This window comes from Ammospiza nelsoni, chromosome 19 (genome assembly GCF_027579445.1).
Source record: "Ammospiza nelsoni isolate bAmmNel1 chromosome 19, bAmmNel1.pri, whole genome shotgun sequence".
Classification (NCBI taxonomy): domain Eukaryota; kingdom Metazoa; phylum Chordata; class Aves; order Passeriformes; family Passerellidae; genus Ammospiza; species Ammospiza nelsoni.
In genome coordinates, this window is record NC_080651.1 from 11,545,249 (window position 1) to 11,572,157 (window position 26,909).

At 58.6% G+C, this 26,909-nt stretch overlaps 1 protein-coding gene across 3 annotated transcripts in view; it reads right to left on the reverse strand.

Annotated features, from left to right (window-relative positions):
* Positions 1 to 24,455, reverse strand: part of BAIAP2 (BAR/IMD domain containing adaptor protein 2) — a 40,838-nt gene extending 16,383 nt beyond the window's left edge. For all 3 annotated transcript variants that reach the window (XM_059485973.1, XM_059485975.1, XM_059485974.1), the window contains exons 1-6: positions 24,349 to 24,455; positions 16,834 to 16,909; positions 14,722 to 14,808; positions 5,161 to 5,222; positions 4,917 to 4,988; positions 4,378 to 4,515 (exon numbers count right to left, since the gene is read on the reverse strand). In XM_059485973.1, the coding sequence (XP_059341956.1) occupies positions 4,378 to 4,515; positions 4,917 to 4,988; positions 5,161 to 5,222; positions 14,722 to 14,808; positions 16,834 to 16,909; positions 24,349 to 24,420 (507 nt within the window). In that variant the 5' untranslated portion in view covers positions 24,421 to 24,455. The remainder of the gene's footprint in view (positions 1 to 4,377; positions 4,516 to 4,916; positions 4,989 to 5,160; positions 5,223 to 14,721; positions 14,809 to 16,833; positions 16,910 to 24,348) is intronic.
* Positions 24,456 to 26,909: the final 2,454 nt, after the last annotated feature.

The window sequence follows — 26,909 nt, forward strand, 5'->3', positions numbered from 1 at the left end:
TCCACCCAGCATCAGGAGGGATGCAGGGCAGGGAGGGCTGTGCCCACTGCAGCTCCCATGCCAAGGAAGGGTTGGGCAGGAGCAGTGAGAAAAGAGAAAGGAAAGGTCAGGGAAGGGAGAGGGCTGTGCTGGATCGATGCAGCAGCCTGAAATACCTGGGAGGAGCAAACACAGAGAGAAGGGAGGGTTTGCTTAGGCAGCCACGGGGGAGAAGAGCTAGAAATGGGATAGGGTAAAATAGAAGTTGGGTTGATGAGCAGGGGAAGGGCATCTGAGCAGGCAAAGCTGCTGAAACCCCAGCACACACAGAGGCAAAGTGAGGGATCCTTTTCCTCATTCCCAAAATGAGGAAAATTCACAAATTCCGCAGAGCTTTTCCCCATTCCCAAACTGCTGCTTGTGGGGCACCTGGCAGGGCCTGGAGCAGCCTTGGGGGTGGCACTGTCCCCTCCCGCAGCCCCCCAGCCCCGTGTGCCACCCAGGCAGGCTGGGGGCTGTGTCCAGCCAGGAACAGCCCATCACTGAGGGCAGCCCTGATGTGCTCCCCATCACTGAGGGCAGCCCTGATGTGCTCCCCAACACCGAGGGCAGCCCTGATGTGCTCCCCATCAGCCTCCCCTGCTCAGCTCCATGGGATGAGAGCTGGCCAGGGCTGCTGATGGATATCCAGGGTGATGGCAAAGGCAGAGCAGGGAGCCAGGGGAGGGAGGCAGCCCCAGAGCTGGGCACGCCAGGCTGCCCCCTCCCCTGGGCAGGGCTGTCTGCCCTGGTTTGTCACATCTGCAGCAGCCCCAGCCCTGCACACATGGGCTGTTACATAAAACCCAGAGAGCAGAGCAGAGGGGAATGCTGGCTCCAGCCAGCCTCACCTTTTCTTACCCAAACCCTTCCCCAGTGCAGGGACAGCGTGAGCAGCAGCTCAGTCTGCACAGTTCTGGTACCAAGGGCTCATGGCACAGCCCTGAGCTGCACAGGAACGTCCCCTGGATCCAGGGGCAGCCACAGCCCCTCTGGCACCCTCTGCCAGGGCCTCACCCTGACTGGAATGGGAATTTCTGCCAATATCCCATCCAGCCCTGCCCTCTGGACAGCCATTCCCCCTGTCTGTCACTCCACACTTTGTCCCAAGTCCCTGTCTTGGAGCCTTAGATACTGGAAGGGGCTCTTCTCTTCTCTTCTCTTCTCTTCTCTTCTCTTCTCTTCTCTTCTCTTCTCTTCTCTTCTCTTCTCTTCTCTTCTCTTCTCTTCTCTTCTCTTCTCTTCTCTTCTCTTCTCTTCTCTTCTCTTCTCTTCTCTTCTCTTCTCTTCTCTTCTCTTCTCTTCTCTTCTCTTCTCTTCTCTGTTTTCCCTCAGCCTCAATCCCAGCCAAACCTGGTCAGAGTCCCCTGGAGCTGCTGAGCTCAGAGTCCTTCCCCATTTGACTTTCACACCAACCTCATAACCTGGTTTGTGCAGACTCTGCCATTTCCAGCTGCCTGACCTACACCTAAAATTATTTCTCCTGATGGGAATACCCAAATGAGGTTTCAATGACAAAAAGCTGATAAAACCCCACAGGTTATTTGGCACAGTGGTGTTTAATGTTTGAGATATTCCCATTTGGAGCAGGGCTGGGTGAAGGCAGGGGCTGAGCTCGGCCCCAGTGCCCACCCAGGGTCACCTGGGCCAGGCAGAGCCTTTCAGGACAAACAGCCAGCCCCAGCTCTGCTGTTTGAGCTGAATTACAGCCAGTTTTGTCTCAGCCCCACGCAGAAATCCAATTGCTCACAGTGCTAATATGATTTGATAAATACTTTGAACCGACATAACTTCATTGCTGAGCTGCTGATTCAATCCAGGTCCCAAACCCATCATGACCTTGATTTCACGGCCTGATCACTACCAGCCTTTAATGAAATTACACCACTTGAGCTTCCTTGGCCATTGTTTAATCTTAATATTGTTCTCATTCCTCTTCATCAGAGCTGTGAAGTGAGTGGGGTTGGTTTGTTCTGGTTTTCAGCAGGGTCAAGCCCCACCTCAGTCACTCAGTGAGGAAGATGAGGCACGTGAGGCTCCCAGCCCTCACTCCTGGTGTGGAACAGCAGCTCAGGGCTGATTCCCAAGGAGTAAAAGCCTGGTTTAATGTGACACTCAGCAGGAATAACCCCAACCCCAGCATTGCTGCTGCCCTGGGAGCTGGGACAGCTCCTGCAGCCCTTGGAGCTGGCTCACAGCTGCTCAGTGAGGCTGGGCTGCAGACCAGGGCTGCAACACTCATTGGGAAAACTCCCCAAAAGCAGCAGGAGACAGGGCCAGGTGATTTGGGACGTGCAGAGCAGCCCGGACCAGCCCTGTCCATGCCATGAGGGGATGGTGCAGCTCAGGAGCAGCCTCCAGCAGGAACCTGTGAGCATCTCACCCCCTCCAGCCCTGCTCCAAAGCCTCTGCTCCCCGTGTGCAGTCCCTGCTGGACCCCAGGGTTTATTTCTGTTTATAAAGGGGAGCAGCTGAGTGGGACAGGTGTGAATGGGACAGCTGAGATGTCTGAGCTCCTGCTCTGGGCTCTCTGACCCATCCAGCAGGGTGGGAGCACAGCCCAGGGCTGTCCCCCCTGCCAAAGCAGGGCCAGGGTGGCCCCAGAGCTGCTCTGACTCTGGCACACATTACATAAAGCCCGGGGTCCCTGCAGGACAGCCCTGTCACTGTCACCACGTGTCCCCTCTCCCTGGCAGGTGGTGACAGGCTGTGGTCACTCCACAGGTGGTGCAGAGGCAGAGAGGAGCCAGCCCTGCTTCCTGCAGCATTAAACATGAATGGAGATGATGACAGAGCACCAGACTCCTGGCTGGCAGCTGCTCCAGCAGCTTCACAGCACCAGCCTCCAGAAGAGCAAGATGTGACTGCTGCCTCCAAGGAGGCGACACTTCCCTCAGCAGCAGCTTCTCCCACGAGGAGAAGGAACCAGGGCATGGGGAGACTGCAGCAGCCCTGGCTGGTGGGGCTGCGCTCCCCTGGCACAGCCTGGAGCAGCATCAGCACCCCAAACCCATCAGCACAGCATCAGCACAGCATCAGCACCCCAAACCCATCAGCACCCCAAGCCATCCCCAGGGGCTGCAGCAGCTCCCAGGACACCACCAGGGCTTGGGCAAGGGGCCACGGGGGTGGCTTGGGGCCAGCTCAACACACCTGGCAATGAACCAGTTTGTGCCACTCCCCCAGCACAAACATCACTCTGCCAGAGACTAAATATCACCAAATGCCCCCAAATTCACCCCCAGGAGCACCCCCAGTGTCCAGGTGCCCTTCAGCAGACCCAGATCTCTGACATGTGAGGAACAGCCCCTGGTGCCAACATCACACACCCCTGCCCTGGGCACAGGACCAAACCATTCCTGCTGCAGGAATTCACCTTCCCTGTCCCAGCACCCCTGGTGCCACCCTGGTTCTGTGCCACCCTGGGCACCCTGGGGCATCAGGAACCCCTGGGGATCCCTGGATGGGGCCAAGCCCACAGGGAGGAGGGCACAGCAGAGGGCACAGGGCACAAACCCCTATTCTGGATCCCACGAGTGGCACAGCCCCTGGGCACTGCCAGGAGGTGCCCGGGGTGCCCCTCAGTGAGAGCCAAGCCTGGCTCCCCCTCCGTGGGAGCTGTGCCACCCCCGTGCCCACCCCCAGCACACATCACACTGCTCTGATTCACCACTGCCACCCCCGCAGGAGGGGGCACGGGCACAGAAAATGCACAGGAAAACACCAGAAACACAAGAAACCACCAAAACCACCAGAAAACACCAAACCCCACCCTCCTGGGCACCATGGAACGGGCACAGCAGGAATTGATGCTCCTGGGGCCATTGCTGGGGTGACAGCAGTGGCACAGGAGGCTGCAGCAGGGGTGGGCAGCTCCAGCCCCACTGTGCCCATGGGAACAGCCTGTGCCAGGGCTGGCTGCCACCCCCTGCCACCCACACCTTCCCCGGGGCCTTGGCACAGCCCCACCAGCCCCAGGGGTGTCCCCCAGTGTCCCCAGCCCTGCCTGCAGCTCCTTATCCCTCTGGTGTCCCCCAGTGTCCCCAGCCGTACCTGCAGCTCTCACTGTGCCCCTGATGTCCCCAGGTGTGTCCCCAGCCATACCTGCAGCTCTCACTGTGCCCCTGATGTCCCCAGGTGTGTCCCCAGCTGTACCTGCAGCTCTCACTGTGCCCCTGATGTCCCCAGGTGTGTCCCCAGCCCTGCCTGCAGCTCTCGCTGTCCCCCTGATGTCCCCAGGTGTGTCCCCAGCTGTACCTGCAGCTCTCGCTGTCCCCCTGATGTCCCCAGGTGTGTCCCCAGCTGTACCTGCAGCTCTCGCTGTGCCCCTGATGTCCCCAGGTGTGTCCCCAGCCGTACCTGCAGCTCCTTGTCCGAGTATTTCTGGGGGTTCTTGCTGCCCTGGCTCTTCTTGCGCAGCTTCTTCAGCTCAGCCTGGCACTTGTCCAGCGAGTCCCCCTTGCTCCTCTGCTCCGTCTGGTACTTCTTCAGGGCAGCCTGGAACCACAGGGGACAGCTCTGAGCCCTGCCAGTGCCAGGGGGGACAGGGACAGAGCCACAGAGCCCAGGGGACACTGTCCTGGATGTGGTGACACCCAGCTGTGAGCAGAGGGATCCCCAAAACCCAGAGAGCACGCAGGGGACAGAGGGGACACTGTCCTGGGCATGGTGACACCAGTGACACCCAGCTCTGGGAAAGGGGCACCCTCAAAGCCCAGGGGACACAGGGGGGACACACAGGGGACAGGGGGACCCCCATAGCCCAGGGCACACAGGGGACACTGTCCTGGGCATGGTGCCACCCAGCTGTGGGCAGGGACAGGAGCTGTGGCTCGCTGTGCCACAGGAAAGCCCCAGGGCAGTGCCAGACTGACAGACACACGGACACACGGACTCACACTCAGGTACCGGGAGTCCAGCTCCACCTTCTGCTCCAGCTGCGTCAGGAGCTCGTTGTGGAAGGACTTGAGCTGCAGGAGAGAGGAAACACACAGGCATTGCTTGGGGGGCACTGGGACGGGCACAAAGAGGATGCCCAAGCACTGCAGAGCCTCTGGAGCTCAGCAAAGCCGTGCCAGAGGGGCTGGTGGCATCTGGACAATGCATTTCCCAGTGCCCTGGCACGCCAGGCTGGGCACTCACCATTTCCTCCAGCTGGTTCTGGATCTGCCTGTGCACCTCGGCCATCTGGAACAGCACGTCCCCTGCAAGACAGCACAGGGAGGGCTTGGGGCACCGAGCACAGGGGCACCCAGGGCGAGGCAGCAGCCAGGAGAGCACCCAGACACACCTGGGGGACCCCTGTGCCCACCCTGGGGAGCTGCAATGAGCCCACCTGGGACACTGGGACAGACTGACAAACCTTGGGAGGCAGGGGGAACCAGGAGCAGGACCCCAAATCCAGGGGCAACCCTTGCCCCCAGGCCCAGCACAGGGACAGGCACAGCCCTGGCACTCAGAGCAGGGCACAGGACAGGCACAGCCCTGGGATCCCCCCTGCACCCATGGGATCCCAGCTCTGTCCTGCACCCACGGGATCCCAGCTCTGCTCTGCACCCATGGGATCCCAGCTCTGTTCTGCACCCAGGGGATCCCAGCTCTGTTCTGCACCCAGGGGATCCCAGCTCTGCTCTGCAGCCAGGCACTCCCAGCTCTGCTCTGCACCCAGGGGATCCCAGCTCTGCTCTGCACCCAGGGGATCCCAGCTCTGCTCTGCACCCAGGGGATCCCAGCTCTGTCCTGCACCCAGGCACTCCCAGCTCTGCTCTGCACCCAGGGGATCCCAGCTCTGCTCTGCAGCCGGGCACTCCCAGCTCTGTTCTGGCACTTCCTCTCATTTTCCTGGTTTTCCCCGTGCTGCAGCCCACGCCCAGCGCTGTTCCTGCAGGAAGGGCTGTGTCCTGCCTCAGCAGCAGCCCAGACACACTCAGAGCATCCCCCAGGAGCACAGCCAGCACCAGGAGCCCTGTGTGTGGGTCAGAGGGACAGCCCAGCTCTGTCAGCTCCTCTCAGGGCTGCCTCTGGAAGCTTTTCCTCCCACCACGGCAGGCTGCAGCTTCCCAGGAGGCTCCCAGCCCCTGTGGGGCTGTTTGTACATGAAGGCAGCATCTCCCTGGGGTGAGCAATGAGGGGGAGCCTCCCCCAGCACAGCTGGGTCAGCCCCAGCCTGTCCCCAATGTCCCTGGGCACGTGGGCCATGGCCCAGCTGAGTGTCAGCACCACCAGAACAACCTCCCTGTGCCCTCCTGCCCGCAGCAATCCCTGCTCTGCACCACACTCTGCGTCCCAAACCCTTCTGCAAACACTGAAATCCCTTCCTGGGCAGGCTCTGCCCCCTGTGCTGCAGTGCCAGGCCTGGCTGTGGCACTGCCTGTGCCAGGGCCGCTGTCCCCTGTGCCCCTGGGCTGCAACAGTGCCCAGGGTGCCCCACAAACAAAGGGAGAGGTGCCCGGGGCACCCCACAAAGGGAGGGATGCCCAGGGTGTCCAGAAACAAAGGGAAAGGTGCCCAGGGTGCCCCACAAACAAAGGGGGGGTGCCCAGGGGGTCCCACAAAAGGACCTGTGTTGCAGACATCTTTTTCACTAAAAATTTTTTCTTTAAGATTTTCCCTTCTGGGAAGCTGAGGCCTCAGAAAATGAATGTAAACAATGGTTATCTGCTGCTGTGGAATGCAACAGGTAGATTCTTGATTAGGCCATCTTGAATGTTTATAATTAATGGCCAATCAAGAAGGAGCTATCTCAGACAAGAGTCCGAGAGAGCTGCCTTTGTTTTCATTCTTTTTTCTTCTTTTGTATTCTTAGCTTAGCTAGCCTTCTGAAGAAACCTTTTTCTTCTGTTTCTTTTTAGTATAGTTATAATGTAATATATATATATAAAAAAATAATAAATCAAGCCTTCTGATCATACAGTCATCATTCTCGTCTCTCCTCTCATCCTGAAAACCCCTGTGACCACGGTCACAGACCTGCACACTGTGAGCTGCTTCACAAAACCCTACAGACCATGGGAGACTGAACATCTCACCCCAAACCCATCCCAGAGCCACAGGGATGAACTGAACTGCGACCAAGGGACACCACGGCAGCTGGGAAACCTCAAGAGCCCAAAATCTGCCCTGGACAGGAGCCTGTGGCTCTGTGCCAAGGTGAAACTGTGGGGGAACACCCCAGGGTGGCAGGGCCGGGTTTGGGGCTGTGTGGCAGCCCTGGCAGCAGCAGAGCCACCCACGGCAGGGCCGTTCCCATCAGGGATTTGGGGATTAACCCCTGAACTGCCCTGGGCGCAGGACAGAGCCAGAACACACATCCTGCAGGAGGGAAACCACTCAGGGCGCACAGAGAGCCCGGCATGGCGAGGAGTGTCACACACATCTTTTCATTAAAAACCTTTCTTTACGATTTTTCTTTCTGAGAAGCCTCAGAAACAACATGTAAACAATGGTTATTTGCTACTTCAGAACGCAACAAGTAGATCTGTGATTGGTGTCGTGTAAATGTTTAAAATTAATGGCCAATCACGGCAGAGCTAGCTTTCTCTCTGTCTGAGCCACAGACCTTGATTTCTTCTTTTTTATTCTTAGCTTAGCCTTCTGAGGAGAACTTTTTCTATTTTTTTAGTGTAGTTTTAATGCGATATATATCTTAGAACAATAAATGAAGCCTTCTGAAGCACGGAGTCAGACCCTCAGACCCCTGTGAGCACGGCCACAGAGGAGGAGCTGTGCTCAGGCTGACTCACAGTGTCACCCTGGAGAGGAACCACAGCACTGCCGAGGGCCCTGCCCTTCCACACCCACCCACGGCGGGCAAACAGGTTGTTCCACATCCCTGCTGGCACCAGGACAGGCGGCTTTGCCCCTGCACAGGGTGCAGCAGTGGCAGCTCCCCAGGGTTTGCTCTGCAGCCCTCAGACCCAGGGTTATTTTCTGACCCCCCTGTAAAACAGGATGTGGGTAAATTGTAATGGAAACACCAAGGATGCATTAATCACGGAGTAAACTGCTCAGAGACAGAAGGTGGGCAGGGCTGCAGCAGCCCAGGATGCCCTGCAAGGGTCAGTGCCAGGGACCATCTCCCACCAGCAGCACCATGGGTACCCCAGGATCAGGGTCAGGACTTGGGCACATCCCCCAAACACCAGCCAGCACTGACCCTGCTCACACAGCACCTTGGTGCTGAGGATCTGCTGCAGCCAAATTTAAAGCAAAACCCATCACAGGCAGAGGTGGCACCTGGGGGCACGGGGTAAAGGTGGCCTTGGTGACCCTGAGGGCTTTTACAGCCTGAGCCCTCCCTCTGGGAACCCCTGCAGGGTGCTTTAGTGACCCTGAGGGCTCTTCCAGCCTGAGCAATTCCTTTTGAGAGCCCCTGCAGGGTTTGTGTGCTCCCCCAGAGCAGCACAGCGTGCCCCAGGCTCAGAGCAGCCCCTTCCAGCCCAGGCCAGGCCCTGAGCTGCAGCATCTGTGTGCAGGGGGAAGGAGACGGCGCGGGGAAACCATCAGCATGGGGGAACCACGAGTGTGTGAGGGAACAGCGATCAGCATGGGGGAACCACGAGTGTGTGAGGGAACAGCAATCAGCTTGGGGGAACATCAGCATGGGGGAACCACGAGTGTGTGAGGGAACAGCAATCAGCATGGGGGAACCATCAGCTTGGGGGAACCACGAGTGTGTGAGGGAACAGCAATCAGCATGGGGGAACCATCAGCATGGGGGAACCACGAGTGTGTGAGGGAACAACAATCAGCTTAGGGGAACCATCAGCTTGGGGGAACCACGAGTGTGTGAGGGAACAGCAATCAGCTTGGGGGAACCATCAGCTTGGGGGAACCATCAGCATGGGGGAACCACGAGTGTGTGAGGGAACAGCAATCAGCTTGGGGGAACCATCAGCTTGGGGAACAACAATCAGCTTAGGGACACAATCATCGTGTTGGAACAATCAGCTCGGGGAATCAACAATCAGCTTGGGGAAACCAAACAATCAGCTTCTCCTGTGCCGCTGACTCATCCCTTTCCTCCCCACCAGGGTTTCACTTCTGCCAGCCCCAGCACTGGGCCATGTGCTGATAACTCACCAGCCCCGCCTGGCACTGCCAGGGGCAATTTTCCTTTGTTTATAACACATCAGGTAAAGGGAGCAGCCGCAGAGCTTCCCGAGGCAGCCTGGATGGGGCTCCCAGCTCATGGGTCCCATCAGGCTGGGCAGTGGCCACGGAGCCTTCCAGCAGGGAGACAGCACTGGGGTGCACCCCTGGGATGTTGTGTGCCCCCCACAGCCCCCCTGGATGGGGCCAGGGCTGGGGCTGTGCCAGGATGGACAAGCCCAGTGAGTGCCCAGGAGCTGTACTGGTGGCACTGGTTAATTCAGGGCTGTACTGGTTAATTCAGGGCCGTACTGGTTAATTTAGAGCTGTACTGGTTAATTCAGGGCTGTACTGGTTAATTCAGGGCCGTACTGGTTAATTTAGAGCTGTACTGGTTAATTCAGGGCTGTACTGGTTAATTTAGAGCTGTACTGGTTAATTCAGGGCTGTACTGGTTAATTCAGGGCTGTACTGGTTAATTTAGAGCTGTACTGGTTAATTCAGAGCTGTACTGGTTAATTCAGAGCTGTACTGGTTAATTCAGAGCTGTACTGGTGGCACTGGTTAATTCAGGGCTGTACTGGTTAATTCAGGGCCGTACTGGTTAATTCAGGTGCCCCCCAGCATCCCTGCAGGACCCCCAGCCCAGGCCCAGGGCAGGTGGGGACCCTGGGAGCTGTCACCATCGCAGGGAAGGTGACACCCAGACTCTGCACACCTCTGCCACTCGCTGGCAGCCCCAGCCAGGCCACATGGGCCTCGCAGATGCTCATTCACAACCCTCCTCCTCCTCCTCCTCCTCCTCCCAACACAGGTGGTGAGAGAGAACCAGCCTGGGCTGTCTGCTCCTCATGGCAGGGATGGAGGCAGCAGAAAAACCCCATCAAAGGCAGCAGAAGGCTGGAAAAGCCCTTCCCAAGGCAGCAGAGTCTTTCAGAGGTGTCTCTGCACCCTCATTCCTGCAGCCTCCCTTCCTCCAGCAGCACAAGCTGTCACCCACAAGGTGTCAGGTGCCTTGTTAAGCCCAAATTTAAAGGATCCCCAAAAGGAGCTCATCTCCAGAGCAGGGACACTGCCACAAACCACAGGAAAATATTTCCTGGAGCTCTGTGTGCCCCTGGGCACTGCCCTGACTGGGTCCCAGTGGGCACCAAACCCAGCCCCAGCAGTCACTGAGCCCCTTGGGGCTGCAGGGGGACCTTGGGCACCTGTGGGATCCATATCCACCCCTGTGCACACCTGTGGGATCCCTCTCCATCCCTATGGGATCCATCTCCACCCCATCCACACTCTGCAGGGCAGGGAGCACCTGCCCAAACCATCCCCAAACCCAATTCCAGGTTGATCCTAAAGGATCTGGTGCAGCACAAAGCCCCTGAACTGCCAGAGCCTGGAGCCAGGGATGGCCCTGGATGCATGGCAATGTCCCAGACAGGGCTTGGAGCACCCAGGACAGTGGAAGGTGTCCCTGCCATGGCAGGGGTGGGGCTGGATGAGCTGTGAAATCTCTCCCAAGCCATCAAGATGCCACATCCCGATTTTAGGGTGGAAATAAAAAGCCATGATGTGCCAGGGGCTCCTTTCAGCTGCACAATGGCTCGGTAATTGCTGCCCTTTCACAGCCCGTGTGTCACCCAGGGCAGCTTTACCCTCCCCAGGCACCTCCAGACAGCAAAATGCACTCCCAAAATGCGCCCCCAGCCTGCAGGAGCTGCTCAGCCCCACATCCCGGGGGACACGCTCCAGCTCTGCTCTGCAGCACAACAAAACCCCTCCCCATGACTTTGCCACGGCCCAGTTTTCGAGAAGGACGAAAGAAATGACATTTTGAGCAGCATCCAAGGGAGCCAGGAGGAGCTGGGCAAGGGCCAAAGTCACCTGAGGACTCGGGCAGGAGCTGGAGCTGTTGGAAGGGGCTGCAAACCTTCCCTGGGCAGACACAGGCTCCTCATTTCAGATTATCTGGGCAGACATAGGCTCCTCATTTCAGATCATCTTCCCCAAAATTATTTTCCCTAAATTATTTATTACTTACAGAATTATTCCCCAATTATTTTCCCTAAAACCACCACATCCAAGGGGCGAAGAACAGACCTGGGAGCCTCTCAAGGGCACAGAGCCCATCCCAAACGCCAGGGACCTGCACAGGGCAGAGTGACTTCTGCTGCCCTGGGACAATGACAGCTCCATGGGGTTGGGGACACCCCAAAGCCCCAGTTCTACCGCCCCCAAAGCCCAGCCAGCCCCAGCAGACACTGCACCTGGAACTGAGCCCCCAGAGCCGATTAGAGCTGCAGGGCATTACTGCTGCTCCTGCTGCCACCCTTCCTTTCCCACACAGGATTATCCTGTCTGCACACAGCTCCCAAAATCCCATGGGGAATTCAGGAAATGCCCCGTGCTGGGCAGGAGCTGAGCTCCAGCGGGCTCTGTGTCCCAGGAGAGGAACCTGCAGGTGTCCCCTGCCTTGGGACAAGTCCTGGGGCAGAAGGGACGGCAGGGACAAGCACCCAGCTCAGCACAGAGAGGGTGTGCAGGGAAAACAATCACCTCAGCTTTTCCCCATGCAGGAACATGAGCTGCAGTCCTGACAGAGCATCCCAGTCCTGGCTGACACCTTCACACAACCACAGAATAACGAGGTTCAAAGAGAGCTCCGAGATCACCGAGTCCAACCTGTGCCCTGACACCTCAGCTGGATTGTGGCACCCAGTGCCATGGCCAGGCTTTTTTTAAACACATGTGTGAGCACAGAAACGCTAAAATCCTCAGCATCCAGAGCTCCAACATCTGCTCTTTGGGCCGCCCCAATCTCAGCCCCCCACTTCTCCTTCCAGCTCCATCCCAGGTCCCATCCCTGCCTTTCTGCCTGCCGGATTTTGGCAGAAAAGTGACATTACACACTTCTAATCAACTGCACAGCCATAATCTCAGTGCTATCTATCCATTTTAGGAGCCTTTTCCATGGCCTCAGGTCAAAATGCAGTGCTCTCCTGGGAGTCAGAGTGTGTCACAGAATCTCAGAATCCCAGAATAATGAGGTTGGGAAAGACCTCTAAGATCAAGTCCAACCTGTGCCTTGACACCTCAACTCTAGCACCCAGTGCCATGTCCAGTCCTTTTTTAAACACATCCAGCGATGGTGATTGTACCACCTCCCTGGGAAGAGCATTCCAGTGCTTTATTACTCTTTTGGTGACAAATTTCTTCCCAATATCCAACCTACACCTTCCCTGCTTGAAGCGGCTTTCCCTAAAAACTCATGGAAGAAAATCCCACTCAGGGAGGGAGCTGGGGACACATCATTAATGGAAACAGCAATGGAAAGAATTCCTATTTATTGCTCTAAAGTGATTTCCCCACATCCCTGGCAGTGTCCCAGGCCAGGTTGGAGCACCTGGGACAATGGGGTGTCCCTGCCATGGCAGGGGTGGCACTGGAGGGGCTTTAAGGTCCCTTCCATTGGAAGGAACAATTAAGAGAATTCCTATTTTGGAATAGAAGCAGCAATCAAGAGAATTCCTATTTATAGCTCTAAAATGAATTCTCCATCCCGGGCAGTGCCCAAGGCCAGGCTGGATGGGGCTTGGAGCACCCTGGCCCAGAGCAGCCCCAGCCCTGCTGACACTGCCAGCCCTGCTGGGAGGGAGCTCTGCCCCAGCTGCTCTCAGCTCCACCAAGCTGCAGCCACCAATGTTATCTGGGCTCTCTCATGCCCGGGGCAGCTGCCACATCACAGCAAACATCAGCAGCATCAGCAGAGGCTCAGGAACAGCCAGGAGCCTCCCTGGGATGTGCCCACGCCAGCAGGGGAAGGAGCAGCGATGTAGGAACACTTCATACCCCAAAATGCTCCAGCCACACACGGGGAGATGGCACCAAGGACACCAAACCCCTGTTCTGGGCGAAGAAGCAGGGCCAGGAGTGCCCAGAGCCAGGTGTGAAGGGTGAGCAGAACACCAAATCCTTGTCCTTGGGTGAAGAAACGTGGCCAGAGGTGCCCAAAGCCAGGATGGGGCTGCCCAGGCTCCTGCCCCTGCTCAGGCTGCCCCAAGCAGCATCTCAAACCAAAATCCTCCAGCCACATACATGGAGATGGCACCAAGGACAGCAAATCCCTGTCCCTGGGTGAGGAAAAAAGGCCAGAAGTGCCCAAATCCAGGTGTGAGCAGACCTGGCACTGCCCATGCTCCTGCCCAGGCTGCCCCAAGCTCCCTGGCAGGAGAGGAGGGCAGAGCTGGCTGTGCCCAGCCCCAGAGAGCAGCAGGGGCAGCTCCTCCAGGCTCTGCAGCACACAGGACTCTTTGTTTTATTTATTAAACAGCAGCAGATTGCTGCAGGCAGCTCTAATCCAGCCTCGGTTTCCATAGACACCCTCGGCTTCCCCAGCACCGTTCCCAGGCAGCAGCAGCAGCGGGGCTGGGGGAGCAGCTCTGACACCAAAGCCGAGCCCAGGGGCGCCTGCAGCCCTCAGAGCCCTTCCAGCTCCAGCTCTGCTAATTGCCTGCCCCGGAGAGAGGCTTTAATGAGTGCTTGGCCAGAGCTGCGGGAGGCAGAGGGGGAGGAGGAGGAGGAGGAGGAGGAGGAGGGGCTCACCTGGGACTGCACACACAGCAGACCAAGGCCCAGTTCATTCCATGAGAGCCTTAACAAGGTGCAGCATCCCAGGGGCAGCTGGGACAGCCACCTCAAAGCATGAGGGGAGCAGGGAGATTCATCCCAAACTATGGGGGGAGCTGGGAGAGTCCCCTCAAACTGAGGGAGGACCTTGGAGGGTCGCTTCAAACCACGGGCTGAGATGGGAAGGTCAACTTATACCATGGGGGGACCTGGGAGAGTCACCCCAAAACCATGGGGAGAGCTGGGAGGGTCACCCCAAACCATGGGGAGAGCTGGGAGGGTCACCCCAAACCATGGGGAGAGCTGGGAGGGTCCCCTCAAACTATAGGAGGACCTGGGATGGTCACCTTAGACCATGAGGGGACCTCGGAGGGTCCCCTCAAAGCATGGGGAGGACCTTGGAGGGTCCCCTCAGACCCTTGGAGGGTCCCCCCAGAGCAGGGCTGTAAGGAGGAAGGACACAGGAGGATGCCTGGGCAGGAGGGAGGCTGGAAAAGCAGCTGCCCTTTAAAGGATTTCCTGAGAAATGAAGGGGGAAGAAAGGGGAAGGAGGCAGCAGCAGCCACAGCTCGTGGTGTTTGCCACGGACTGGGCAAACACGAACCCTGGCAGCGGGCACAGGGAGGCTCCAGCAGGGCAGAGCTGCTGCAGGCAGGGCACAGTTCCAGCCCCACAGCACTGGGGGACCCCCATGTGTGCCCCTTTTCCTCTCCCCTGCCCCTCCAGAGGGGCAGCTCAGCCCCAGCTCCCCGGCCAAAATCCGCTGCTTCCCCTTCTCCAAATGAGAACAAACCACCACAAAACCGCCCTGGGGCGGAGCCCTGACACTCAGGGTACCAGGGGCTTTCCAGGCTGCATCATCAGTAAATCCAGAGACACTGAGACACAGCAGGGCCAGCTCCACGCTGAGCTCCGCTCCCCAGCAGCACCAAAGATCTGCTTCAGCCCTGGGAATCTCCAGCAATCTCCATTCAGCAGCAAACGGGGACTTACCCAACTCTTTTGATCCTTGGCTTTCACTGGCCAGCTCCCCCATCTTCACCAGGGCATCAAAGTACCCCTTGGCTGCATATGTCATGCCTAAAAAGCACCAAAAAATGAGGTTATGCTCTCCTTAAAGGCTGTTGGAACTTCTGGGGCACTGAGGAGGCTCTGGACACTAAAATAGGCTAAATTACCTCCAAGGGCCCAACCCCACGGGGAGGGAGCACACAACAAACAGAGGAAAGGCAGCACAGGGAGCTGCAGCAGTGAGATTACAGGGTAATTCAGGATTTAAAAAGGTGCACGCAGGACTGTGGTGGTTTCCATTGCAGCGCAAGCATGGGGCTGCTGGGAGAACTCACTGCAGAATAATTGAATATCACAGACTTTCATTACAGCTCAGCCTTGTTTGTTGACATTCCAGCTCCACACTGACTCTAATCAGATAAGCAGGGGGTTTCCTCTAATCACAGAACGCGCTGTACAGCCCCAGCTCCAGCTTCCAGCGCTGCCTCTGCTCTGCCCCCTGGGCTCTGCCCTTCCTCCAGCTGCCCCAGCTCAGAGCAGGGCAGGGATGAGCCAGGCCAAGTTAAAAATCACAGGAAGATCCCTGGCTGCACAGCAGGGATGTGGGAAAGGCACAGAGGCAGCGATCCCAGTGCTCATCCCAGAGTGGTGGGACAGGGCAGCACAAACAGCTCCACCTCCCCCAGGTGGTTAAACATCAGGAGAATCAATAAAAACCACAGTCCAACACAGTCCCAAGGGTCAGCAGCTCCTCCCCTGTCAGACCTGACTGTGCTGCCAGGAGGGAACCAGCAGGGAAAGGCAGTGCCAAACCAGGAGCCCCATTCTGCTGGGATGCCCTGGGATTTGGGGAAAGATGCTGCCAGGGGCAAAGGTGCCCTGAGCCCCTGGAATTTATGGAAAGAGATGCCCTGTGCCCCTGGAATTTCTGTGTCCCTGGAATTTGGGGAAAGCTGCTGCCTGTGGGGAGGGTGCCCTGTGCCCCTGGAATTTCTGTGCCCCTGCTGCCTGTGTGGAAGGTGCCCTGTGCCCCCTTGCCGGGGCTCAGAGGGCCCTGGGCAGTGGAGCTGGACGGGCACTGCCCCGTCACGCTGGGTGAGCCATTAAACCCCAGCTCAAAGCAGTGCCCAGCTGGCAGGACGCTGTGTCCTGTGTCTGCACCTGGGGACAGGGGGAGGGCTCAAAAACCCTCCTGGGAATGGCCAGGAGCTCACCTGAGGGGAAGGGAAAGGAAAAAGGAAAAAGGAAAAAGGAAAAAGGAAAAAGGAAAAAGGAAAAAGGAAAAAGGAAAAAGGAAAAAGGAAAAAGGAAAAAGGAAAAAGGAAAAAGGAAAAAGGAAAGGTGCTGCAGGCAGGGAGCAGGATCCTCCCCAAAGGTCAGGTCCCAACCCTGACGCTTCAGGCACCAAAGGGAATATTTCCCCCCGGCTGAAGGTGATGACAGGCTCTGCCCCACGGACATTTTCACTGGGATTATTCCAAAATCAAATCCAGGAGACACGTGCAGCTCTGAAGGGTGCAGAGCCCTCCCTGGAAAAACACAGCTCTGGGTGGAGCAGAGCTTAAAGCTCCTTTAAACCCAGCCGAGGAGGGCCCAGGCAGTGCACAAAGCCAGTTTAAGTCAAAATAGCCCATTTTGGGGTTTAATCAATTCCTAGCTTCCTTTTGATCACTTAAATCCACACCTCCCTAATGGCACCTCCCTGCATTCCCAATCAAGAGCTGCCATCAACACTTGGGGGCTTTTCCCTTCTCTTCATTCTTCTGGGCAATTTAAACATTTCAACAGCACCTCTTTAAACAGGGCTTAAAACCTCCATTCTCAATACTTTAAACAAACATTTAAAGAACTGTTTGCAGATGTGTTTTGTTATCCTGCTGCCTCCCAGCAATCCCTCCTGGATCCATGGCCTTGCACATCACCACCCTCCAATTCCTTCCCCATGGGAACAAGGAACTTTTCCACAAAAACCCCCAAGATTTTCAACAAAACCCCCAAAGATTTTCCACAAAACCCCCCAAAGATTTTCCACAAAAACCTTAAAGATTTTGCAGCTTTCCCCCTCCCCAGCCTGGCAGCCCCAATGTCACTTACTTGCTAAGGCTTTTTCATAGGTCTTCCCCATAGAAATGAAATTCCTGAGGCTGGGGTTGAACTGCTCCATGATCGTCTAAAGGGGAGAGAACATGGGATTAGCAGGGGTCATGGGGAGTGGGGTGAGCAGCTCTGTCCTGATAAATACAAAAAGAGAACAACAACAAAAAATAATCCTCCCATCTCCCTACTAGAGGCCCCAGGATCCTCCACTGAGGAAGACCATGGTGGGTCTGAGACCACGAGGGACAGGAATAAGGAACAAGGGGGGTCTGCAGTGCCCCAGCACCAGGTGCTTCCCCAGGAAAGTGAACGCACCAACCAGAAAATTACCAGATATATAAAAAATAACCATAATAGCAACTGTAGGTGGCTGTTTGGGGCAGCAGCAGCCTCAGACCAGCCAGGGAGGTGACCCAAGAGCTGGGGATGGTGGCAGGTGATGTCCCAACCTCAGGATGGGCACAGAGAACAGAATCCCAAATGTGCAGCCAGGGTGGGGCAGAGCAGAGCCCTCAGCACCCCCTGAGCTGTGCCAGGGATGGCACCAGGGCCCCTTGGCACTGCCCAGGATGGGCTGAGCGTGGGCAGCACTCCCTGAGCTGCGCCAGGATGACACCAGGATGGCACCAGGGTCCCCTGGCACTGCCCAGGGTGAGGGTGCACACACCCTGAGCTCTCCTGCCTGGCCCCAGGGCCCTCAGCTCGGATGGGGGGAGGAATAATCGGCTCAGGAGAACAAGGAGGGCTCTGTGTGCGCACAGCCCTCCCTGGCAGGGCCCTCGGCCCACCCCAAAATCCCAGATCCCCATTCCTGCCTGGATCCTCTGCACCCAGCCCAGCCCCAGAGCGGGGCCTGAGCCCCTGCCCCACCTCGGGGACACCGTCCTGCCCAGGTGGCACCAGAAAATGGAGCTGAGAGTGCCCCCGAGGGGGGATGCACCACGGGCATTGGTGCTGGGAATGGGGGGCAATTCCTGCTGGGAACAGGGGTAATTCCTGGGGCATTGCTGCTGGGAATGAGGAATTGCCGCTGGGAATGGGGGCAATTCCTGCTGGGAATGGGGCATCCCTGCTGTGAACAGGGCATTGCAGATGGGAATGGGGCATCCCTGCTGGGAACAGGGCATTGCAGATGGGAATGGGGCATCCCTGCTGGGAACAGGGGCTCTGCACCCCCAGGCTGCTGGCACAGCCCCAGCCCGGGCAGGGAGGGAAGGCAGGCAGACACTTATAGGGAATAAGCTGATTAAGCATCTGTCACCTCATCTCAGGCTGCCCCAACACTATAAAGCTCATTTTCTGCCCGAGGCATTTTTATCCCAGTCAGTCCCTGCTGCCCGGGCCTCGGCTCTGACAGCTGAATTGCCTCCCCACAGCTGAACTGTCGTCTCCCCACGTGTGCAGGGCTCAGCCAGAGCCCTTCTGGGGCTCCTGTGGGCAGGATCCGTGTGGGGCACAGCCAGAGGGGTGGCATCACCCCAGTGCTGCTGTTTCAGGAGGGATCTGCTCGTCCTGCCAGGCCGGGGATGTCCCCACAGCACCAGCCACCGCTGCAAAGGGCAGGAGATGACTGTGGAGGCTAACGAGGAGCTGCCCCGCTAATTAAGGCTGCAGGCCAACACCAGGGCCCCTGGAAGCCGTTTTGGGGCAGCTCAGAGCACTTTGGTGGATGCGCTCAGCCTGAGAGGAGAGAAACGAACCTGTAGCAACAAGCCAGGTGCTCTCCGCCTGCAGGAGACAATTGCAGAGCAGTTAATTAGCACTGGAGGATTGCTCCATCCCGCCCACATCAGGTCTAACTCCAGTCCAAAATGCTCCTGGGCTGTCCCATGGATCAGCCAGAGGCTGGGATCAGCGGCCATGGCAGGGACAGGGACAATGCCCTGCCCACAGCAGGGACAGGGACAATCCCCTGCCCCACACTCAGGCTCAGCCCAAGCTCTCTGAGCCTGAGCAAGAGTTAAGCAGCAGAAATGTTGGCAGAATTTCTGCAGGGAGGAGATTTTTGGGCGGCTCGCAGGTTCAGAGCAGTGTTTGTGTACGAGGACGTGCACGGGGATATGTAAATAGTGTGATTTTCTCAGCAGTGCCCGTGTAAACACATCGTCCTGAGCATGAAACCCGGGGAATTAATGATGGAACAGCCTCCCCGGGCAAAGCACCGGCCAAAATCCAGCACAGCTCGCCCAAAGCAGGGGGAATCAAAGCACAGCCCAGCCCTGGCACTGCTCAGGGCAGGTCCTGCTCCCCGCGGATCCACAGCAGACATTTTAAAGCAACAAATAAAGAGATAAAATCCCCCAGAGGGGCTCGTGGGGCGGCTGAAGGAGCGGGAAGGTGACTCTGAGCTGGCCAAATAAAATCCACCAGCCCCCAGGAGGAAGTTTGCTGAAAGTGAATGTTTTTAAAACATTGTCTGGAGCCTCCAACAAAAACAGCCTGGCAGGATGAGAGCAGTGACAAGGGCTCCTCACCCCAGAGATAAAAATAAAAATAAAAATAAAAATAGCCCTTTGCAAGCCGTGCTCTCTCTCCAGGGTGGGAAGAGAAGGTGACTCCAGAGCCTTCTCACCCTGCTCCAGGTGAGAGACCTGGCAAGGAGAAACTGGGAAATGAACGGGTTTGTGCCATGGGATGGCTCAGCAGCATCACCCCCATGGCAAGGAGGAGCAGTGGGGAATGAACAGGGACAATTTGTGCCATGGGATGGCTCAGCAGTATCACCCTCACACCAGGGACGTGCTGGAGCTGCTCCCTTGCCAGCACAGGGCTCATCCCCTCTCTGGGGGCACCAAGGGCTCTGTCCCCCTCAGGAGAGGTGAATCCAGGCTTGCAGGACACCAGCAGCAAAGCAAATATCCAGTGGCACTGTGGCAATGAAAGCAAATCCCATTTTCCCCAGATTTTTGCCCCCTCAGCAGCACCCACAAGTTGTTTGCCTTCCATGGGCTGCCTGGGCAGAGTTCAGAAAAACACAGACACAAAACCTGGCAGCCAAGGGTTGAAAGGGCTTTGCTTTGTTCCACTGAGCTGAATTCCCTGGGTAATACCACTCAGCTCCCCGGGACTGGCACGGCTTTGTTCAGCTGCCAAAAATGAAACTAATGCAAAGCACAAGGTCTCCAGGACACAGCCCTGCTCCCTGGGCTGGGGGAAGAGGCAGCACAAACAAGGTCCCTTTCTGCCCTCTGAGCACACTCCAGCTGCAGCCAGGATGCTCCAAGCCCTAAATTAACCCACGAGGAAAAGTTTGGGATCAGGGGAAAGAGTAAAACACCCTGAGCTGGAAGGAGCCCACAAGGATCATGGAATTCCAGCTCCTCAATCCTGAATTTAAGCTGGAAGTGGCTCAGGCAAGTCCTGCTCAACAGCTGAAGGGCAGCATTCCCAAAACATCCCTGGAAGGGCTCCAAAGCCACGTGGATGTGGCATCTGGGGACGTGGCTCCAGCACTGAGGGAACGGTTGGATCTGATGGGCTCAGAGGGGTTTTCCAACATTTTTAAGGATTTTGTGGTTCCCTGCACGGCTGACCCTGCACAGGGCCCAGCCAGGGATTCCCTGGGTGACCATGAGGATTCCCTGGTTGACCACAATGATCCCCTGGGTAATCCCCATCCCTGGGTTACACTCATGATTCCCTGGGTGACCACGAGGAGCAGGCTGGAGGGACAGGACGGCACCAGGGGACTCTCCCTGCCACTGCCACACTGCAGGAACAGCTCAGCCCCAAGGAAGTTTTGTGCCTAAATGGGTCAGCCCCGCTCCAGGAGCACTTTCATCATTTTGCCATCAATATTTAATGCCCAGCAAAGCCCAGTGCTGCCTCCTCCATCACAGCTTGTCCTGCCTGGCACCATCAGGAACAGCCCTGGGGGTTTCAAGAGCCAAGTTTCTGTCAAGAAGGAGCCCAGGGAAAATCAGGGGGGAAAGTCAAGGAAAAATCAGTCCCCATCTAAAGGCATTGAGTTTCTCCTGGCTGTCATGCCAGAGGACGAGGGCACCCAAGACTCAGGGAAAGAGCTCTGAATGAGCTGTGTTGGGGTCTGGACTTGAGGAGAGCTGGGATGAGGATCCAGAGGGGGCTCAGAGCCCCCAGCACTGTGGGAACACCCTCAGCACCCACCCCTGCAAGGCTGGGCCATCCTCAAATCCTTGGGGCTGGCATCTCCCCCAGGAGCCAGGAGGGTGCCCGGAGAGGTGGCACCAGGGGCTGAGCCCCAGGCTGTGCCCAGAGGAGCTGTGTGCCCTGTGCCCTGCTGCCCTGCAACACGAGCAGCAGGGCTGAAACCTTACCCAGGGCAGGCTCAGCACCACGGGCATGAGGGCACAGCAGCACCTGGGCATCAGTACCAGGGGAGGGGAGCAGCACCTGGGGATGGGGAGCAGCACCTCAGGGACACCCCGGGAGCAGCACCCAGCTCCAGCAGCGTGGGACACCCTGGGCAGGCAGGAGCCGCTGCTCGCCAACACCTCATTGCCCACCTGCCTGAAGGTGTCCCATCTCCAGGGAGGCCAGGAGGGCTCTCCCAGCCTGGCATGGAAGGATGGATGGAAGGATGGATGGAAGGATGGATGGAAGGATGGATGGAAGGATGGATGGAAGGATGGAGCAGCATTCCCAGCTCAGAGCCCTGGCAGTGCCACAGCCCAGCTCACCACAGAGCCCTGGGGTGCTCCCCCCAGGTTTCCCAAGGCTGGGCTGCAGGAAGCCCAGGGCATGGAATTTGGGGTGCCACAGGCCGGCTCCTTCCTCCTGTGCCACACTCATCATCCCTGCACTCCAAACACACCAAAGCAGCCACGGTTTCCCTTCAGAGCCCCTTGAGGAGGAATCACTCCCATCCCTCAGGACATGAGGAGAGGCTGTGTGCCCCAGTAACGTGGATTAGAGCTGATGGGGAGCTAAGGACCCTCAGGAATCGTGTCCACACCTTTCTGGACAATTGATTACGGCTGATGGGGAGCTAAGGACCCTCGGGAATCCTGTCCACACCTTCCTGCACCACAATTCAGCCTGGAGTTGGGGCTGTTGTTAGGCAAACACCTCTTCAAAGGCAGAGCCACTCGCACAGCACCACTGCAAACCCATCTCCCGCACGGAAAAATGGCTTTAAAATGAAATGGAGGTTGGGCTGTAAACGGCAATAATCTCATCTGGCAGGAGGAGACAGATCTGTCTTCGGGGGAAGGAAGATCTGCCAGTCCCTGCTTTCTGCAAAAAGACAATCCCGAGCAGGGGCTGGGCGGGGAGGGAGCTGCCCATCCTCATCCTCACCCCGGGGGCTCGGGGCAGAGCCCGGCCCAGCTGTGCCGCTATCGGGGCTGTGGCAGTGAATCAGCAGCGCCCAAGGTGGGATCACGTTGGCGGAAGGTGCCAGCAGCCTCCGTCTCCCTCTGTAATTACTCCCCGCGTGTAGGCAGCTGCCTGTAGTGGCAGCATCGGCTCGGGGGCGGCTGACAGCTCCTGCACCAGCTCATTAGCACACTCACTCCCAGGGCGAGCGCTGCTTCTGCACAACCATGACAATGGGCTGGCTCCCGGCACCGCGCCCGGGAGAGACGGAGCCGGGCATGGGCACGGGGATGGGCATGGGCGGCTGCTGCTGCCAACCCAAAGCTGCCGGGATGGGCAGCGGCATGGCAAAGATCGGGGTGCCCCGGGATGGGCAGCGGCATGGCAAGGGTCGGGGTGCCCCGGGATGGGCAGGGGGCACGGCAAGGGTCGGGGTGCCCCGGGATGGGCAGGGGGCACGGCAAGGATCGGGGTGCCCCGGGATGGGCAGGGGGCACGGCAAGGGTCGGGCACCCAGCCTGGTCCCCGCAGGATGGGGCTCGGTGGCATCGCCCCCCTCCCTGGGTTTGTCTCCTCCTGCCCGTGGAAAGGCTCAGGCTCCTGCACAGGCCAAAAAACCACCTGGGGAATGGGGATTGAAGGACTGGGATTGAAGCACCCGGACTGGTTTTGGAGTCCAAAGCCCAAGCAGGTCCAGAAGACCCCAGCCCCAGGTGGCCCCAAGAGTGGCCGAAGTCCTCAATGGAACCGGGACACGCCAGGCTCCTGCAGGCACCACATGGCACACACACATCTCCGGAGGCCAGGAAAGCACTGCTGGCTTCAGAGCAGCCTCTGCCCACCACAGGAACACAACCGGAGCCAGGACCACCCTCCTGCAGCTCCCAGCACCCAGACACTGATCTTGGGGGAACCCACGAGATCTCCAGCAGCTCCATCTCCTGCATGGGGCTGCTCCCACCGGCATCCCGGGGAGCCGAGGAGTTCCCTGGAGATGGAGAGCGCATGGAGAGCCCCAGCCCCGGCTGCTGCCACCCCGGGCACCCCCTGCCCCAGAAGAGCCGGGCAGCAGCGGCCCCTCAGCCCCGGATGGGCTCCACACGTGCCGGGACAGACGGACAGCCCTGGGCCGGGCCCGGGGTGACGGTGACCCGCACCCCAACCCTGCCATTATCCCCGTGCTTCGAGGGCTCCACACCTCAAACAACAACTGAGTCACGGCCGGGGCTGCTCCCAGCCCCTGTTTGCCCAGGCGGTGCCAGCAGTGCCAGGGCACAGCGCGGGGTGCCAGCTCTGCCCCAAGGACAGCGGGCACGGGGCATGTCGGGGCACAGCAGCTGCTGCCAGGCTGCGAGGGAGCCCCAGGGACCACAGCAAAATGCCACCAAGATTCAGAGCGACCAAGATTTCGGGTGCCACAGCTCGGCCCGAACCGCTGTTACACCCCAGAATCTCCAAAACCAGCACTTCACAACTTCACCGCCTCGGTACTTTCTGCACTACATTCTTCTAGCTTTTTTTTTTTTTTTTTTCCTTTTTTTTCCTTCCCTGCTCTGCGCTCCCAGGTAACTCAATCCAAGCCCTTAAATCACAGGAAATCGTGCAAGCTTCCCAGTTTAACAAACGACATCCTGCGTTCCACGTTCGGCCACAGCAGTTTGATTACTCCTGCTCTCAGAGCCAGCAGAGCACAAACCGCTTCCTTCGGGGGGAACTCGAACCACACAAATTGAATTGTTGCGTTTTCTCAGGACGCGGGCAGCAAAGCAGAGGGGAAAACTGAGAATTCCCGAACTCCAGGGGACGGGGAAGGCTCTGGTTTGGGGCAGAGCAGAGTGCCGGGGGCTGCCCCGCTGCGGGGTGATGCGGGGACAGCGCTGCCCACCCGGGCTCGGGCATCCCCACGGGGGCACCGGTGCCCGTAGGTACCCCCGGGAAGGCTGGGGGTGCCCGGGGAGGGCCCGGGGGTGCCCGGAGGTACCCGGGGAGGGCCCGGGGAAGGCTCGGGGTGCCCGGGGGTACCCGGGGAAGGCTCGGGGTGCCCCAGCGGCCCCACCGGCCCGGCCGAGCGGCTCCGGGCACATCCCAGGGCCGGCCCCGGCGGCGCCTCCGCCCGCGCTGCCCCCGCGCGTCCCGGGGAGGAGAAACGCGATAATTCAACGATAATTCCAATAACTCCGAGGCAGGCAGGCGGGCGGGCACCTGTTGCGGACTCACCTTGTAGACATTCTCGGTGAGGCGGTGCACCTCCTCGGAGCGGGCCATGCCGGGCGGGCCGGGCAGCACCATGGGCGGCTGCGGGCGGGCGGAGCCGGGCGGGCAGAGCGCGGGCAGAGCGCGGAGCGGCGGCAGCCGAGCCTTTTATCGGCTCCCGGAGCCGTGCCCGCCCCGCGCCGCCCCGGCCAGCCCCGCGGGGAGGAGCCGCGCTGTTCCGGGCCGTGCCGGGCTGGGAGTAACGAGGGGAGTACGAGCGGCGCGGGGGAGGGAGGGAGGGATGCACCGCGCCGTGCCCACCGTGCGGCATCACATGCCCGTTCCCCATGCCCATCACCCATGCCCGTTCCCCATCCCTATTCCCATTCCCCATCCCCCATCCCCCATCCCCATCCCCATTCTCCATTCCATGCTCGTTCCCCATCCCCATTCCCCGTTCCCCATTCTCATTTCCCATCCTCATCCCCCATTCCCCATCCCCATTCCCATTCCCCGTTCCCCATTCTCATTCCCTCCCCATTCCCCATCCCCATTCCCCATGCTGCACCCCATTCCGTTCACACTCCATGTCCCTCCTCCACCCCACTGCCCATCCCACACCCCATAACCTACCCTACTCTCCTGCCGTGCCTCACCCCACAGCCCACAACCCCACACATCCCCCTGCTTTACCCCACTCCCGGCTCTCGCTGTGCCCCACATCCCTGAGCTGTCCCCCCCTCCATCCCTTGCTGTACCCCCTCTCTGGGGCTGTGCTCCGTCCCCAGCTGTGCCCCGGCCAGGGGATGAGAAGGAAGAGCTGCCCGTGGTTTGTGGGGTGTCGGGAAGGAGGGTGCACATTGTGCAGGGAGCCAGGAGAGCAGGGTGGGATGACCTTGGGTGGGATGCTCCAGGGTGGGATGAGCCATCACCATGACTACGGCTGGGGATGCTCAGCCCTAGGGAGAGCAGCCCCTGGCACCCACCTTGCTGTCCCCAGGCTGTCCCACCACCTGGGCAGCCAGGATTCCCAAGGGAGGCTCCTGCCAGAGCTCTCTCAGGTCCCTGTGGGACACCCAAGCCATCCCTGTCCTTCCCATGCCTCGGGCCAACAACAGTGGATTTTGGCCAGGTGCTGAGGGACACCAGGGGCCCTAGAGCCAGTGTCCCCACCCCTGTGCCCTGCTGAGGGACACCAGGAGCAGGCCCGTGCCCTAGGGCCAGTGTCCCCATCCCTGGGCACGGCCGCTCTCCGCAGGGTGGGCCGTGGTTAAAGGGAGCCCCAGTGCCAGGCTGTGCCCCTGGGCTGAGCCTTCCTCTCCCTGCTCTCTGCTGTGAGAAGCAGTGAAACAGTTAAGCTGCTGAGTGCGTTATTCTCCCTCACATGCATCAGTTCCCAGAACAAGGAGCCCAGGTCGATACCTTGGTCCCAAACCTCCCGTGTCTGCTCCCCTTCCCGCTCTCCCTCCCAGCCCTGGCAAGGCCCAGGAGGGGCAGCTGCTCCCTCTGGCTGCCTCTGGGTCTCCTTTTGGCTTCAGCCTCGGAGGTTCCACACTCCAGAGCACAGCGATGAATCTACAGCCCCTGAGAAGGATTTTTCTCATGTTTCTGGAGTGCCCAGTTAACCCTTTCCCGCTGGGGCTGAGGAAAGGGAGCAGCTGTGGCACTGGAGGTGTCCCCCGAGGAATCCCTGGCTGCCTGTGTGGCTGCTGGGACACCACGGTGCCACTTTCCCTCCCATCCCACGTGGCCAGACACAGTCAGCTCCCTCAGCCAGACACCAGCACCTCTCTGGCTCTCCAGTGAAGGATTCAGCATCAAGCAGCCAGGAGTAGAGTGCCTCTCCCTGCCTCTCCATCACCTTATTTTTAGTTACGTTATGTAAGTTCTTCGCTACGTCATGGATGTGGGGGGGTTCTTGCATCTAATTCCAGTGTGACAGCCCAGCAATTCAAACAAGCTGTTCCTCTGGTGAGGAAGATAAAAGGATTTGTAATTTCTGATAATAAAAGAGGCCTTTTGGGACGGCCCTCAGAGAATCTCTTCCATCTAGGCCTGCTCGCAGACAGCCGCTCCACTTTCTACCCGTGCTCTGCTTCTCCTTATCCCCTGGAATTTGAGTGCTGGAAACCTTTCTCCCTCAGATCCCCCTGGAAGCATCCAGGGAGTTCATTTCCCCACAGTCAGAGCCACATGGAGCGAATTATCCTTGTCCCTGGCCCCTGCCAGGTCCCAGTCCTGGCTGGCAGTGCCCAGGGCTGCCCATGCTGGAGCGGTGCCCAAGCCCATGGTGGCATAGCCACCCTGCAGCACCCTGGGAGCTCTCAGCAGGAAAAACCTGCCTCTGCCTCGTGCCTCAGCCTTTGCTTTGATTGCCTTTGATTTATTTTTTAAATTTTTTTTTTTCCTGGTTGCTGCTCGCTGCCTCTCTGTCAGGGTGATTCACTCGGCGGGGCTCGGTGGCAGCTGGAGCGTGCCCAGGGTAACCATGGTGCCAGAGCCCCGTGGGTTACCTGCACCCCCTGCTCCATGTGCCCGTGTGAGGGCGGGCCCATCCAGCACGGGCCGTGGGTGCAGCGTGGGGA